Below are 18,638 nucleotides of genomic sequence, written 5' to 3'. Positions count from 1 at the left end.
CTTTCACATTTCCATCTATGACATCACCTGGAAAGGGAGTTGAGGAACGGACTAGCGTTGTTTGTGGAAACTGTCAAGACAATATGTGATACCTTAGACGTCCTGTTGCTGTCGCTGCCGCATACACATGGACAATTATTTCCACCGGCCGTGGCTTAGTAAGCTTATAATATTTCTATATCATTCTTACCACAATACTCATAGTTTTGTTGATATATATATTTATGTTGAAGCATCATGTCATTATTTTTTAATATTCATATTGTTATAACTCTACCAATCAACAACAATTGTTCATTTTGCACTGCAACACGTTTTAATCTTGTAACTGTTTGGGATGACTAAGACAGATGAATAACAGATTCTCGTCTCGTAAAACCATAGGCGGGTGAGCGTGTATTGTGTTTCAAGTAGTACATTATTTCATGATGTGCATTTAAATATTGTGTTATCAATAACGAAATGCTGTACTTTCTAGTACAAGTGTCCCGTTGCGTCTTATCGCCGAGCGAATTATTTGTATGAGCCCTACCTTCCGTATGGTAATTTCCATTTCATTTACATCTAAGAATAGTACGAGGATAAATTCAGTCTTAAGTGTTTAGTGGAGGAAAAGTTTTATCAGATTTTTTTATTCATTGTTGTTAAACCACGCTTGAAAAGTATACCACGCGAGGAAGTACTGAAGAATGGTACTTGATATGATAGGTTTTTAGAATTTCACAAACCTGTCAAATATAAACGCCTTTCCATTTCAAAAGCTTATTCACCTAATTCTTTGCAGTGTCACTGAATTGATATGAACTAATGTAAAACTCCAGCTGCAGATATCACGTATCAATATTTGCATTCTTATGTCCAGAAGTTGAGTTGTTGAACATTACTTTGTACGGGCACTCCACTGTCCTAAAGCTGACACGCCGGGGACATTCAATAATACCTATGAGATATCACCTTTACGCCCTAAATTAATGAAATCCCATAACAAATAATCCAAAAGTCAAATCTACATTTTCGAACCCCACCGAGTTCATTTAGGTTTAAATTGATTTAAAAATATGAATACCTATCAAGAAAATAATGTAATTTAAAGATTTAAGGTGCATTTTGTCGAATATTTCAAGGGCGGTGTTCTCTTGTCATGCTTGGCAGTTGTAACATGTAAGATGTACATACACAGGGCCCCGGGGCCTGATCGAACAACGAAGCTGGGATCGGGATGTTGTCCCGCTCTGCATCCCCGTCCTCACTGATTCCACGCCACATCGGCTTTAAGGTGTCTCCCTCGCCGGAGCCAAATCTATCGATCTTGTAATATATTAATATTTACATGTGTCGACCAAACCCTTAATGATATTTCCGATATCACATGTTCGATGATACCGACGGAAAAATGTTCAGAACGTGTATATTTTAGGTCTGAAAATTAGATCACAGAAATGTATTACGATATTAAGAAAACTGTAATTTTAACATACTATACTATTAATCAGTGTGCGACTTTATACCAGTTTAACACAAGTACCCTTATTAAGTATCGTGTACGTTATAACCAATAGGAAATTAGCCAAAGTAACCAATTTCACAAGAATTATTGTCAGCTGTTCATCTGGCCGTCTTTCAAAATCAGCCATTCATCGTTGATTGGTATCCAGCTTTCTCGCACCTATACAAACTGCGAAAATGTATGTTACGTCACAAAAACCGCCACAACATGATCCAACAACGGTAATTGAATCAGTCACGTGATACAAACACCGATTCATATAAATTACACTGACCTATTGTGTGTGAAAGTCGAGTCTCCCAACTCCAGATGACTTCCACAAAGACTTTTTGGAAATTATCTAATAATCTAGGAACAGATTGTTGATAGTTGTGTTAGGAAACTGCTTCTACGTCGTCCCTCACTGAGATGCACCGTCACACACAGCAACTATTTCCAGAAAGCGTTGTGTTTGTTAGCCGCCCAGTAAAAACTTGGGAAGGGCAAAAAAAAAAAATAATATGTCAATGTTTTAAATAAAAGAAGATATAACACGGAGTAATTATTTATCGGAGAGGAAATATTTATTTTATACAATAAGAACACACACACATATATATATATATGTTATATATGTGTGTGTGTGTGTGTGTGTGTGTGTGCAATTATTCGATGGTGCAAAACAATTTCCCACTTATTTTTAGTTAACACAAACCAGCCTATAATATAAAATGTATTACAGGGCGGTGCATATATTCTCAATAATGAACTCATAACATGTCTTATAAGTGTTTCTTCACCAGCATCTATATTGTAATGAGAAACTGAGAAACTGCGCGAATGTTTAACATATATATTGGTACTCCCGTGTATGCAACATGAAGGTGATAACGTTATCAAGTGATTGTCTAATGGATGACACAGATACGTCACTGTCCTGCATCGATTTTATCAAACAACATTATATTACATTGTGTGTAACGGGATATATATATGTATATAAAGACAGTTTCTGGGTAGTCTGTATGTAGCCTTTGCCTATAACCTCCATCAAATATGAACTTGCTGTATGCACGAAAAAGTTAGCCTTTCTGAGTTTCTCGACGTTCGTCTGTACATAGAGGGAATATTTATGTTTATGGTGATGTACATAGACAAGATTCTATTAACATTACGAATGTGTGTATACTATTAATAATAGAATATTTTAACCGTATTTGAGCAGATTTGTAATTCTAAACATGGTTGAAAAATTGACAGTGAATTTAAAGTTATGAAATTATGAATAATCTAAGCCTATCGAAAAAATCAGTATATTTTTATGTATAATTTACCGTATGTATAGGTTAAGGATAGTGTCCATTTAAATATGTTGATGTCACTTTTTGACGTGCACGAGATTAACTGCGAATGTTTTCATATAGTGTGAATATTGAATAATGTCACTTTCGTCACTTTCACGATATTTCTACAAGTTAAGAAGTTCATTTTGAATACTATGATCGATGTGATTAATATTTCAACAATACTTTTACATGCAGTAATTGAAATACGTCGTCATTCGTTAGACGGTCGGTTCACTCACATTTAAGCATTGACCTGAAACTATTATCAAGAATTAATTGTTTTCACAGTGGTAATCAATAAGCCATTTAATAACATGTACACAGATCACAGGGGCTTTGTTGGAAACAATTGATTAAAAAAATACATATCTGTATATCAATGTAGGAAAGACATATAAATGAATGAAAACCATGGAATGCACTTTCTTTGTATGTTTTAATGCACGGTGACCTTTGCGACATCGGGCTGCATGTTTAGGAGCTGACTGTCAGAAAACTGAATTACTCGAACGTTAATTGTCTCTCGTAATCAACACTTGTTGGCGTGTGGTACACCAGTGTATTACCGGCTGACAGTGGTGCATATGTCGATTGTTAATTGACTTGTTAATTACTCATGTTAATTATGCTATTCAAGTGTTGTTGATCGCGCTCTCATTGCAGGGCCGTAAACGCTGAATGAATAATGTCTGTAAGATTTCAGAAGTGTTTATCAAAATATACAGCCATCATGTCTCACAATTATTGTTGACTACTGACTTGGTCTGGCAACATCAACAGACGGAAGGAGGCAATATGAAACTATTTCTAAAAAGTTACTGAAGACAGGTTTGATTTATTCCCACATCCGAAAGATTTAACGAATTACTTCTGATAACACCAGTATTCATTATGGCTTACGTGTATAACAATAGCATATAAACCTTTTTTTAATAAATGGAGAGTTTTATTAGAAAATTGAATTTATCAAGAAAATAGATCGATAAATAATACATAAAGGTAAATAAATAAATAAATATTTGTATGTAAATAATTAAGGCAGCGTCATATACGCTAAAATGTCCGCTGTGGGCGAGTGTTCTCTATTGTTGCAGATGTTGCTGTATATAGACTACATAGCCAGCCACCTTCATCTCCCCAGTTTCTTTTCACAGCATTTTTAATCCACACGTGTGCCATTTCGCCCATCTGTTGTCTTACTTCAGTGATATAAACCGACGATATAAGTCGGTAAAAATTAATCCAAATTGTAACGCCGTGTTGAGACAATCGATGTTTCGACGTTTAAAGGAAAGTAGAAACCGCAGGCATTTGGGATGCACTTTGCAAGCATATTTGAAATTTGCATATGTGTGACGCCACAGTCCCTGCATTCTTATTGGCTGCGCCTGTGACATTTGATGTTAATCATGACTGCCATGCACGAAAGAATAGCAGTTCGTATAACGGGTTTTGTCTGCGACAGAAATATTAATTGAAGGCGCGCGTGATGTTTCTATTATGATTCAGCACTATTTCCCCCAAATATGAAATAGTTCTGTATGTATCATCGTCAGTGTATAAGAATAAGAATGTTTGAAGTACGTACTCCACTGGAGCTTCCTGCTTCGGGAAATGGGCCACACAGTTGCAAACTTCAGAAAGAGGTAGTTTCACGTCCGACTGACAGAGACATCAAACTAACCTCCCAATCACAAATCTTATCAAGTCCTTGCTGTGTCCTATTCAACTAATTTATGAAATTTGAGCTTTCCTGATAAAAGTATTTAGGGGACTTTAAAACTTAATATTTCCTTATGAACATAACTTTAAGTTCTCAGTGTCGATTTTCATGTTCACTGCGTACATTTTGAAAATTACTGCATAAAAGTGAATAAAATGCAAAGGAAAAACATTTATCAAACGTTAGCCGACAAGGGGTGATTCTTCATCTGACAATAGCAGTTATAGGTGAATAGTATGAGAATGGTACAATGACGAGGGTTTAGACTTGTCCACAATTAATTAAAGAATTTCTAAAATCTGGTAAGCCAGTTGGAAACATTATGTCAATTATAACAGACACTAGTGGGTCTTCATAAAGAAGTCCACATGATGTTAATGTGGACAGAGCTGTATCGGTATTCTTTGAAGTAACCTTTACCCCCCGAGGCGTCCCCAGGTAGCTCACGAACTTACGGCAGGTGCGCGAGACTGACCACGCGACTAAGTGTGTCTTGAACTGATGAGGCGGTCAGTAGCTGGTGTCTCTCACCTGTCGGGAGAGGGAGGTGATAGGATGACAAACTGTTCCGCTTCGCTGACCTGCTTCGTGTATAAGTAAAACACCCAAAGACAGCTGCGAGTTGTCAGTTGGAAGTTGAGGAGGGTACGGCGTGGTGTAGGAGACAAGCCTTTGTCAAAGGTGAGGGGCCCATCTTGTACTTTCTTCGGGGTTTTGTCTTTGTTGTGGTGCGCGATGGTCACTAGATGTATGCGCGTGGTATTTTCGCGTTATCACTAGAACAAAGACTTTTTGAATAACCCTTGTTTAACTTATCATTGAGCGTGAGCCTTTTGACTGCGCTTCATTTTTTCATTTTTTAACTATGTATGAATTAACATTTTTATAAGCCAACGAGTTGTTTAGATGTGTGTATAGTTATCAGTAATGGCCGCTGGCTTTTAACTACAATTGTACACCTAGATCAATTAGGAAATTAATATTTGAGGTGTTCATTCGTGTAGTTATTAGGCTTGGGACTTGGGTAGTTTAGTTTTTCAATCGTTAACTTGTACGACCGTCAGTGAGTCAGCTTTAGTATCATTCACCAAGGAACATTGTGTTCGTTATAGTCAAATGTGTTGAAAATACACACGATTAATTAATGTCAATAAGCTGAATAAACAAAGTTGCAAACAAGACCCACTTTGAGAAAGCCTTCAGCCAGCTTGCCTATGAAGGTGTAAGTGGACACCCCCGGTTGTATGTGTTCAGGATGTTCAGCGCCATGCGCACCTTAAACATATGTTCTCGACATAACGTGATAAATCGATGGCGTTGACAACATCTTTAAACATCTTTTCAGCTTGTAATGCATATGGGCCCGTTATATGAACACGTTTTGACTTCATAATATCGATTTACATTGGGATATGACCGTTTAAAGATTTTTCTACATTTATTGTCAAAGCTGAATCTATTTGATCGAGAAATCGTGCGCTGTGACATGGGTACATGAACAATTGATGCTAAATTCTGATATTACAACACAGAATATTTGTAATATATACCAGGTGGTGCCGTGCGTCAAATATCTCTCAGACAGGTGCTCTTCCCGCGACACCTGATTGGGGGGCCTGCTAAACAATGCGTCGACATTTTGGGAACATCTTTTCCGGAAATTTATATCCTTTGTCATGTAGTGTACTTGTACTTGTTGTCAGTTTGAAACTCGTTCCCACTTTTGTTTAAATAAACGTTTTCATAATCAATTACGTAATGGTTAAGAATAGACATTCAAGTTGACGGAACGCACGTGCGGTCTCGTGACTTGGCTTGAGAAAACGTGTGTCGTGCCGAAAGAAATGAGATATACTTCATGATGAATTGTTTCGAACGATATTTATGGTTTTTCATATTATGTCGAAATTCACAATTATAAATGGATTGTTATTAACACGCGTATAAAACCACTTTAGAATCTGAATATAATAATTATTAATGATAATATTGCAGTTCTTTCAAGTAAGTTGTTTTAACTAAGTTTACTGATAAATTCTATTTATTTAATAAAACTAGTAAATTTCTGATTCTTTCAGTAAAAAACCCAATAAACACAAAAAACAGTATTGATATTCAATACTTGATCAGGTAGAAGTGAGGAGCAATGCCTGTAACAAATCTACACTACCTTAATCAATGAGGGACCCTGCTCTGATACATTAATTAATATAATATCACCACATTGAGCTGAAACAAAAGAGATAACATGTCAAACTTAACTACATCTTAATTTATTGAATAACTAAATGTCTGAAAATACAAAAAGTGAATTTAGTTAGGACTGAGGTATTTGGGTTCTTCAGGGTATGCTAATCATGCCATCTCGGGGTGCCCCCCTTTGTATATACAGGATCTCTTACTGTGTCCCTCCTCTGTTGATATATAAGATTTAGGTGAACCACATGGATTGGCCGAGAGTAAAATTCCACCACTGCATCGACTGTTCACTAAGCTCCAACTTAATATGGTACAACTTGTCATCTCCACATGACTGATTAATTTCATATATTTGATGGGCTGCTTTTTTATCCTTCAAGCTGTTGCCATTTTCTTGGTGCATGCATGCAAGGTACTGTTGTAACATGATTACTCACCTATTGTTCACCTGTTTCAGCTATCAAGACTCTTCACGGGAACATGATGCCAGCCGTGGAAAACATTCCAAGTGATACATCGCACCTGTTGCGGGAAATACTTCAGAACAAAGGAAAGAACTTGAACAATAATGATCCTAACAAGAGTATGCATGTGATGAACCACGGACACAATCCTTCTGAAGCCAGTTCAGCCATTATGATGTCTCACAGTGAAAATGTTTCCGTTGATGGGGATCATGTCTCAGATGACCTTGACCCTCAGGTGGACAGTGAGATGGAGAGTGTGGGTGAGGAGGAGCAGGATATGGGTGAGCAGAAAGATGGAAGTTTCGGGGAGTGGCAGGCAAATGACAGTAAAGAAGCCAAGAGAGCTCGTGTTGAAAATATTTTGTCGAGTATGAGACAAGTGCCATCAGACAATGAAGATGTGCCTTCTCTTAAGGCCATGGAAGTCAAGAGACCTAAACGCAAACAGCTCCAGCCTCAGCAGCATGATGGTAGTAATGGCAGCTCGGAGGGGAAGTATCGCAAGGTGGAGCAGATGGCCCTCCAGGAACACATTCGCCAGCTTCAGCAGCAGCTCCAGGCGGTCAAGCGAAAGTGTGACCAGTTGTGTGACGATGACCTTCCAGCAGATGAGCGATCTGGTGACATGAATCACAAGAGATCTGATGAGGTCATTTCTAGCAAAGACCAAAATGGGGTCAGTAAGTCACCAGTACGGGACGACTTTTTCCCTATGAGAAGGTCCGAGTTGGACTTGCGACATATGCAGCAGCTACTTCAGGACCATGATCGCTTTGACAAGCTGACCAGTAGTGCTCTCTCCGTTCAACACATTGGAGACATGCACAGTGTGATGGACTCATTAAAAACTGAAATAATTGGAGCCATTACCAAGGTGGTGGAAAATGTGATGAGTAAGATGATAGAGAAGCATGCTGTGAAAGACAATGTCGAAACTAAGAAAACAGTAGTGGAGGAGGTGGAGAAGGTTTTGCATGCTCCCAATCCAGAACGTAAGAGCAACAACAATACGCCTAAATCTGATCCTTTTTCTGACGCCTCTTTGGGCAGGCTCGGCGAGAAGCTGAGTGCTTTTGAAACAATTACCAGAGACAATGATTTAGTAGCTCGTTCTCAACATGTTCCTCCTCATGTGCCTTTTCCCCATTTTCCCTACTACATGCCGACACAAGTGCTGCCTCCTCTGTACGCCCAGGAACCGGAACAGACAGAGGCACTTCCTCTTATAGTCAACACACCGAAGAAAAAACGTACGAAAGTGACCGATACGCGTCTCTCTCCTCGTGCTAAAGCTGCCCTTCTTCAGGACAGTACTCCAAGTTCCTCTCATCATCTTGACCTTGAACGACATTTCCAGTCATATCCACACTTCCTGCCACCAATGTTACCAACAAGTGTCGCCATACCGAACCCTGGTCTTCAGCAGTCAGACATTCTCGCCTTTAGTTCGCTACGGGATAACTGTTTCCCGGATCACCGCCTACATAGCCACTCTCCGCCCAATGACTCTGGCTCTCCGCGGTCCCCCTCCGAAGCCTTCTCTCACATGGGGAAGTCCGACATGTTTGATGTATCTCCCAGCAGTGATATGGATGGGCAGATGCAGATGATATCCTTTACAAAAACAGGTTTTAAACAGTGTTTGTTTGTTTGTTGTTTAAAGCTGCACTCAGCAATATTCCAGCTATATGACAGCAGTGTATAAAAATAATTAAATCTGGACCAGACAATCCAGTGATAAAAATCATGAGTATTTTGCTACGTGTTTGGATACAATGACTTGCATCAACCATGAAAAGTGATGGTTTCATCAACGATTGAGTATTTCTCTAATTTCCCAAATTATCATCTTGCTAATTTGTATGTTAATTTATGCACATTTTCATTATTTTCACATAAGATTATAACAAAATTTAGTGTCTAAATTTATCTAGATTGGAACTTGAATTCTCATCAGAATCTGTTGCTATGTTGGCCATATTTTCTGTTAACATTGTTTTTGATATGAGTCAATTTATTCCATGCTTCAAAGCGGAGAAAGCAAATCTTCCTATTAACAAAAGTGTTTTAATTAATTCTCCGACTTTCAGATAAATAAGTGTTTGAACAGTGTAGGTGTTGCCAGCGGCAAAATGAAGGCAAGCAATAAAAACATCTTTCTTACTTTTTATGATAAGTAGAACAAGTCTGAGAGTCTGAAAGTCTGAGTGATACCCGGCTAGCCCGGTGTATCAGTTACACTGGAAACAGTGTCCTACAGAATAAATTGACCTTTGTCTAATTATTGGCCTCCTTAACAAACACTTCCATCAAACTGTACCCTAGAAAATCAATGCACTTAATTCTCCCAAGAAACATCTCAAAGTTCATTTTTATAATGCGATATTTTATCAAATCAAAATCTGTTGATATCTGAACGAATAATTATAGGATAGTAAATGAAAATACTTAAATTGATTACGTTGTTTCCTGCGAGCAAACAACGTTTTGTTTGTGCGGGAAAGATAAAAGCTTGAAGATCATTTTAACGCGGTTCACTTCTCAGATGTGGAACACAATAGGCTACATTAACGGTAGAAGCCATTAGACTCATCAAGTAGAGAAATGCTTTGTTTTCCTGCAGATGCAATTTTTCTTCGCCCTTGTTCGGCTAAGATTTCATAATTTCCTACGTGATTTCCCCTCGTCCGCCATCTTTTGTGGAAGCGATAGACAGGTAACACCACCCGCGATGGAAAACATGAGAAATACATTAAGACTGTGCGATACTATGGTGGCAGCAACTTCTTAAGCTGAACCATGTAGAAGGCTTTTCTACCTCCATTGATTTGGTAGCATTTCACATTAATGAGTTGTGCATTTTGCCTTTGTGTTCATTGTTTTCATTCTCATCAGAAGCGTGAAGACAGCAACCCGATACCCCTCTCCATGCCCAGCATGTGAGGCAGGATCAAATGGGCCTCGTGCCTTTCTCGGCCAGTAATTGAAACACGGCCCCACCCATTTCGCACCTTGATTTCAACAAAGATTTCATGCAAGGCTCTGCTCTCTATGATCTTGCCATCAGCTTTGTAGCGGAGCAATTAACTGTTTCAGATTCTTTATCAATTATAACCTCTTTTGATCAAGTTAACAATCAATGATAATCTCATACAAACTAAAAAGGGGATGATATTTCATTTTTTTAATCAATAAATATGGATTTAGCATTTGTCTGAAATGCAATTCCTTGCAAGGCAAGACTTTCTCTTAGTTATTTAAGTGTCATATTCTGTATTCATAAATTTTGGTATTGTGAAATGCTTCTGCATATAAAAAGCTAATTTTAAAATTTTATGAGGACAAAATATCTTAAGAACAAAAGATTCACATTTTAATGTATCTTAGTAGCATTTTGGATTTTGTCCTTAAGCAAAGGAATTGTGTCTCGGCTATTTGGTGATCTTGTAATGCTTATTTGATGTCTGTATATCCCTGAAATATCTTGGCAATCAAAATGTATTATCTTTCATTCGTGTTTTTCAATGTATGATAAAAAAAAAATATGGTCCAAAGGCAATGATCGGTATGACAAAACATTTTATGATGAGGAGTGTCGTGACTGATTCCGTTATTATTTGAAGAAATAGGAAACTTAAAGACAATGTATGTATATGTAGATGCACTATTTGGTTAAGATTACAACGATGTAAGATTTTGTTACAGATGTTTATGAAGCAATTAAGTTTTGAATGGATGAAATTGATTTTTATTTGCATCAAAATGAGATCTTAAGTTTGCTGAGGATAAGAAAACCTAATTCGTTTCAACCATCAAAAGACCACATTTTCTGAACTTGTAATTATAAAATCATGTTTTGCATTATCTGCAATTAATTTTACTTCACAGTTTAGATACTAATTAGCTCATATTTGGAAAGAATAATTTGTGAAATGTTTAAAGACATATTGACTATCTACAGATTATATCTGACCATTGTGGGAGAATAATCATCTGAGAGTAACTGCCTTGTGTGGTATTGACTATCTGTCTTAACTTACAGTGTAGGTGTTACAAGTAGACAAATAAACAATCTATGTGTGTATGTCTGCAGTCTAACAAGTGCCATTACAAGGCGGCAACATTAGACAACAAAGCTCTCTCTATTCAAGTTATATTCCACAAATGCTCTCCATTGATCATAAGCTACCGGCTGGTATCTGATTATTGGAGTCTGTTCACTTTCTAATGGTGTGTAAACTCCCTGGAAATATTCACACCACAATAGCCAACTTGTGCACAGCATCTGGAAATCAGTTTTGTCCCATAATGCCTTGCAATGACACAGGTAGATCTCCACAAAAGGAGATAATTACTTTTCTCCTTGGCCAAGGGGCTAAACAAAGGTGCTACCTGCTTGCTAGTCTTAATTAGAGAGAACTATACAATCACAAGACATTGTGTGTTTTGCACATAATGCTAATCAATATCAGTAGTTACATGAGTTAGGACCTTTGTCAAGGCTGAGAAATAGACAGTGATAGCGATTGACATCGCAAACGACTTGGATTTCTCCTGAGGTCTTATTGGCATTCAACAACTGGTATTCATTCAGTGTCCGATATGGGACAGATGTCATAAATGTAGAACGAATATCTTTCCAGACGTAGACAGTTAAGATTGGGAATGGTGTAACAATTAAATCACCCTTCAAAATGAAGTTATTGGTTCAAAAATTATGCTTTTTGTTTTAATATAAAGGTACTTTTCAATGTTTTTTAAAAATGAATTCTGTGTTCATTAAATAGGTTTTTTTTAATATGTATGATAATTTCAATATGTTTAAAAAAAATCAGTTAATGAAGAGTTTTTTGCTTGGCATCAAATATTTTATTACTGGCGTCTACTTTAGGCTATGAAAAAGAATGGGGTTATTTATGCTTAGCACATGCTGTTTCAACCAAACCCTCAGAAATGATATTAAATAGACAGGTAGATATTATAATTTCAAATTATTACAACTACTCTCTCTCAAAAGGAAAGGCTAGACTCTATGAACATATTGAAGTTGTATTGCATTGATGTTATTAATTCATGTTGATCTATGCAACCGGAGTATTGCAATTTACAAGTAAGATAAATGTTTTTCTGTAATTTTCAGTCAAGGTATTGGAGACAGCTTGTCGTCTGTTTAATGGAAAGTAGATAACGGTACTAGGCTTGTGTATTATCTTGTATATCACAAAGGTTTCATATTTTTGTTTCATCACATATAACATATTTCTCATATATATGCAGTTTTAATTTATCTGAAGTCGACAGTACGAACAGCTTGAGGTTGTCAGTCGACTGTGAAGAATAGATACAGGAATATATAGCAAGTCTGACTGAACTCTGCACCTGAATCGGCCTGAATTGGTCTGAATCATTCTGACTAGATATACAAAGACTCGTGTGGGATGGTTATGGAAATATGAACTTTGAAGATATTGTAATGTATTGCCACAGTTGAGCGACTACGGCAAGCCTATCCTGCCGACAGACAGCGATAATAAGAGGAGTAGGATGATAAGCAGAACTGTCACTTTAATTTACTCGCTCGGCAACAGCTGGACTTTAAGCATCTTTTGTTTCATTTCTAATATCCTAGCACAGCCGTGCTGTCATATCGCAGGGCCCGTACAAGTGAAGTATGGGTGTAGTTAATTGCTACGAGAGACTGTTACACTTGAGAGAGCGGACTATCCGTCTTGTGTACAGTTCCGTGATGAGTTTTGGTAACAGGTTGAGGGTTGGTGTGTTTGTTTCAACACGGCGCCACCTATAGGCAATAATGGTCGAGATCCCAGTTTGAGATTTGCTTGGTAGCTTTCCGTGTTCCTGTAATCTTATTGGCTGATGAGGATGGGTAGAGCTGTACCACACCTCCTGGCCCTGGAGGGATGGAGCATCTCTGGTAACAGTTGTTCTTAACGGTTGTCACAGAGATGATTTGCTCTTCACGTATGGAGCAATATGGAGTGGGGGAGCCTTTTAAATGGACGCTTTTAATTATGACCATATCAATAAATGTTATTGCTTGTGCTCATGTTTAATGAACTTAAGAAGCGAAGCATATAAACTGACCTCGTAGAGTCCAATAGAAAACGCACAAGGAAATCTGCTGCCATTGTTCAGACAGAGATATTTATATTGATTTGGTAAAACTATTTACTCAGTGCTGTTGTAGATGAACAGCTACTGGGATGGTACAAGCAGCCATTTTGTTGATGCAGGAGTGTGTTAATAAAACTTCAATGCTAAAGAGAACACTTTGATCCATAGCACAAGCTTTTATTTTTGTTGGAAACAGGGCCGTTGATTGTTTTCTTTTGTGTTGAAAGCTGTCTAAACAGTGAGGTGTTGTGAAATATACATTAGGTTTTAATTGATTTGAGAGAGATTTGATGCATAATTTTAACAATATCCTGGAATACATACTTATGTAATTAAGAATATACCTTGGGGGTGATAATGTGGCTACAGCTGCAGAAGCAGGACACAAGTCATTGGGAGCCTTTCAATCCAAATAAATAGATAGAAGCCAGGTTAGGTTAAACACAGGGTAGATTACACAGCCTTGAATATTTCTCTCACATTTATCTTTAAAAACTCTTTGAGAATAAATCCCTGATAAGATTTAACTGTTCCAAAAGAATTGATAGAAGCCATGGAAGACTAAGCAGTTTAGGCACTGGCTTGATTAAACAATCTGTAATATTTCTCTCACGTTCATCTTTAAAACTCTTTTTAGAAAGTATGAAAAATTAATTCATTCCAAAATATTGATGTCAGTTACTCATTGGATAGTGTGTGTTTGCAAATAATGTATGTCAATGATGTGGACAATTTATTAGACAGGTGGTAGTTTATACTTCTGAAGAAAATTAGAAATGATTTATTCCAAGTTGTTGAAAAGTTAAGAAATTGTTCACAATATGAATAACACATGCTTATCATGACTCTCAGACAAATGAGGTCAGTGGAACTTTGTGAGCAGAATTTCTGCATTTCCATGGTTACTGAGGTATGGAATGATGCCTACAGTTTATAGATCTGTTCTGCAAATAATTTGTTTCAAATTCCCTTAATTCTGATTTCCTTGTTTCAAATTGTCTTGTTTTAAATACCCTCCTTTGATATTTACCGGAGTGAGGATGCTCCGTACACATGCTCTGTTAGCTCTGTCAGGCTGAGTCTATCTAAATATTATCTATCTGTAATAGGCAGTGGAACCTTTCAATTGAAATAATTACACTTTTTTCTCAACATATTCTTTAGAAAGTGTTATTAAAGGGTTCTATAGTTAATGCATATTAAATATTAAGAGCTATTACCATGATTACAACAAAATATACAAGCATTTAGTTTTTAGATAATAGTTGAGATTGTAATAAGTGTTTTGTCATTTCCACGAATGCCTCATGTGATATGGTGACAAAGGCAAGCTCGTGAAGCAAGTGTACTTGTATCTATATCAAGTTAAAAATAGAAATAACCTTTTCTATTTGAATTAAAGAGAGCCTTGCTATTTCAACTGTAATAAGATAAATATGTACTTAGGAACAAGTAGATGAGTGAGTGAGTGAGGGAAGATAGTATTAAGGTGCTTCTAGCAATACCCCCTCCCCACCCCCCAACCCCCCAACCCCTCACCGCCGCCCCCCACCACGCCGCCATCTGACAAAATGTGTTGGAACTATGTGATCTTTGTTATGTGGTAGCGCAGTGTTTGTGAACAACAAAACATTATTATATTTGCTTGATCATTTTGTACATATGTATCTTCCTTAACGGCCGTACACCAGTAATCTAACACCCATGCACTTACGGAAGGCCAAGTTGATGTTCTTCTTTGTACGCTACCCAAGTTCAGCCATTCTCAAGATCTACTTCCCCGACATCAAGTTCAACAAAAACAACACCGCCCAGTTGGTGAAATGGTTCAGCAACTTCAGGTAAGTCCCAACTAGCCTCATTGTTTACAGTTCTATCTGTGCCCATGGTTTGTCATCATCATTAAAGGACAGTTTTGAATTTTAAAAAAACCCAGAAGGGTTAAGTACGACAGCAAATTGTAATGAGAATGTAATTTTCTAATGAACAGGGCATTTTCCCTAACCTGATGCATTTGGAAAATCGCATTTCCCTTTTTTTTAAAAGAAAGGTTAATGCACTCAATTATATAAGTGAGTGCATGCATGCATGCACACACTTGTGCCTCCTCCCTGTCCAACGTGCCGGTGACTCAACATTAGATATGGCCATCCCTCGGTTTCTTTTGATTTTGGTGTCTGCATTTCAGCAACTTGGCCATAGTTAATGGGCAGGAAATATCATAAAGATAGCTCATACCATTACTCGTTTAAATGAGAGTTTGGCTTGCTTTGTTCAGTACAAAGGGAAGAAATTTGCAATGCAAAGATTTGATAGCAGTAAATGAAGTGTCATGAGAACCAGGAACAGGCAAATATTTGGAATTGGATTGCTGTAGGAAATTGTGCAAGACAGAGTTTAATTGCAGCCAAGCCACTCAAACGCTATGGTCTTTAAGTCCTTAATGAACTTGCATGGGGTATTAGCAAAATGCAACAAATGGTTGGCTCAGCGGAGAGCTAAACCATAGACGCAGGTAGCAGTGCCTTCCTGCGCACAAAGACAGCCATTGTGGTGCAGGAATTATGTATAATAACCTGCATTGTCCTGGAGAGCCACAATTGTTTGTGTCCCCCGGGACGTACAGATGGGATGAGGAGACAGTCGGTCCCAGAACCTCCCCCAGATAGTGATGGAGATACTATACAAATATGCCATGCTTCTCAACCGCCCCCTTGGTGCACTACCCTGCTACTGAGAATGCATATTTCTTAAATATTAATGGTGCAAATATGATTTGAGTCCTAGAGGCCGGGCTGGTTTTCTATCTCCTTTGATGACAGTGATGAGAGGTAATGGCTAGGATTGTTATCCGGCCATTATCGCTCTGCAACAATGTATCTATAAATCATGCTAGTGTTTGCTCACTCCATCTTAATCACCCTAGTCTAATATTTGTAAAGTTGTATGAGATTGGAATTGGGTATTGTGAGTTGAAGCTGAAGGGCGATCTCTCTCCGTAGACTGTCCGCGTTGATTCGCAAACCTCTCGGTCTCCCCATCAAAGTCAAGTCAGAGCTATTGTAGAGGCATTTACTTTCTCTAATGTACATTAAATTTTCATATTCTCATATCTTTAATGTATTTTCTCCATAGAGAAATGCATTACAAAGTTCCATTTGTGGCCCAGTGTGATTTGATGATTGCAGACAAGAATTGGAAAAGACTGATATCATTTGGTTATTGATTGAGTATTGTTCCTCTTAATCAGCACGTCAAGATGGGCCATGCGCCTCGTCCTCCCATCATCTTTCTCCCCCTTTAACTGAGGTTCTGTCAAGGCTCTGTCATGCCCCGTTCACTGGCTCCCACGATGCTCTGTTCGCTAGGTCCCACGATTAAATGAAGTCTTTAAGACTGATATGAGAGGAAGTTAATTGGTGTCCCGATTGCTTGCAAGCATTCGACACATGTTGTGTGAGGTGTGTGGCTGGTATCAAGCCAGCTCTTGTGTGGGCAAGAGGCTAAATCAGTCAAAGTACACAGAAGAGAGAATTAACTTGTGTGTACATAACGTGTTTCTCTTAATGCTTATTTCAACGTGTTTACACCCTATGTATTTAGAGTAGGGCTCCATCAATACTAGAGTATCCCCAAAGTCTTGTTCGCAATGAGCTGCCACACTGGCAAGCAACAGGTACCCCCACCCTCGGAAACGGAGCAAAATGAAGCCGTATTCTTACCTGTAATCCCAGCCCTGACCCCCCACTCGTTATCTGGCCAAGCTTTAGAACAGGTACAAAATGAAACGGAATTAACTCTTAACCTCCCGTCAACTTTGTGATGACCTTCTTGTGTAAATTGTCCTCGATGCTTCTGTACACAAGAATAAATCAAAGATTAACATTTGTGTTTTTAAGTTAAATGGAATGTTTGAATATGTGACTTGTGTTACCTAACACTGATACATGTAAAATTTATATTTTATTCAAATTAGGAGATTATTAAAGGAATGCATGTTTTAGTTTAACGTTGAAATGTGGAAAAAGATAAATAGATAACATGTGTCAGTTGAAAAATTTGGATTGAAAAGTAACAATTTCTGAAACATTTTAGGAAATGTAATCAAATTCTGGTGTAGTGTTTCATTCTTGAGAAAAAGGGTCGCTGGTATTTGTTCATCTTATAGGAATGTGTGTAATTTAGCAAAATGATGAAGCAGACTGCTAAACCGATTTAAACACCGCTGTTAAGAATGCGCGAAATGATCGTGTGGGAAATAATATCCTGTCATTATGTCTGAAGTAATATGTCTTAGATGACCGTGTTTATGGAGGAAAATGATAGCTTTGAGATGCTATCAGATGAAGACTAATACTAATGAAAACTTTGCAGTCAGTTCATATTTTTATGCAGGATATTCTAATCTATCATAACTCTGAAAAAAATCTAAACGCTTCCCTGCAAGACGTTAGCAGGAGGAATTAGATTGGCTACAATTGATATGACAAAGCTACAAATGTAGGGGTGTGTGATACGCGACAATAATGTCTGCCTGACCATAACTCATCGATGACGGGCATTAGGAAAATATTACGCAAATAGTGTTATTAGATAAGCAGTGAGAAGAATGGCTTCCCATGTATTGAGATTTGCTGCACGAGGTAAATAGATTAGGGTTGGACAATTCAATATAATTCATCAGGAAAAGGAATGAGTTTAGTTCAGACAGAAAGAATCTAAAGCAAAAGGTGAGAGATAGTTTTGTATGAAAATGAAACGCTTTAGGTGTATTGTACAAGGGTCTTGAAATGCCAGTTCAGGGCCTGAGGGAACTTACAATGGTTGGGAGAAAACTACTCACACTTGTCAATTGTTGATACAAATTTACACTCAAATCCAGAGATAACATCATCAGATACTGAAAATAGTTTGTACAAACCAAGTTCTAGCTGCTTGGGATTGAAATAAATGTTTCTGATTGTAGGAATATCACAAGTTTGTTAAGACCACCGGATCTGTGCTGTCTGGGGGTGTTTGTATTTCCGGAGTATGTCTTTGTATGCATCATTTCATCAAAGTAAGAGGAAGACATTTTGAACAGGCTTCAGGTTAAATCCAAGTGGTAAAAATGAACACAGGATAATACTGAGGTGAAGGCACTTTTAATAAATTTATACATTAATGTCAGTGTAATGGTTTAGCACAGTCCCATTTCAGCTGAAAACCCACAATGTCATACAAAAATGGAGGGTGTAATATGGTACTACTAGTAGTGAAACTACTCATAGTGTATGTTTCTT

General features: G+C 37.7%; 1 protein-coding gene across 1 annotated transcript in view; it reads left to right on the top strand.

Moving 5' to 3' along the window:
* LOC124140734 (homeobox protein prospero-like) overlaps positions 1 to 18,638 on the top strand; it is a 32,175-nt gene that overhangs the window by 160 nt on the left and 13,377 nt on the right. Inside the window, exons 2-3 of the mRNA XM_046508449.2 lie at positions 7,212 to 8,830; positions 15,043 to 15,197. Of these exons, the coding sequence (XP_046364405.1) occupies positions 7,212 to 8,830; positions 15,043 to 15,197 (1,774 nt within the window). The remainder of the gene's footprint in view (positions 1 to 7,211; positions 8,831 to 15,042; positions 15,198 to 18,638) is intronic.

The sequence above is a fragment of the Haliotis rufescens genome, unplaced genomic scaffold (genome assembly GCF_023055435.1).
Source record: "Haliotis rufescens isolate VD_foot unplaced genomic scaffold, xgHalRufe1.0.p SCAF_51, whole genome shotgun sequence".
Taxonomy (NCBI): Eukaryota; Metazoa; Mollusca; class Gastropoda; order Lepetellida; family Haliotidae; genus Haliotis; species Haliotis rufescens.
Note: the sequence above shows the minus strand (reverse complement) of the source record. Positions and strands in the feature narration are given on the sequence as shown.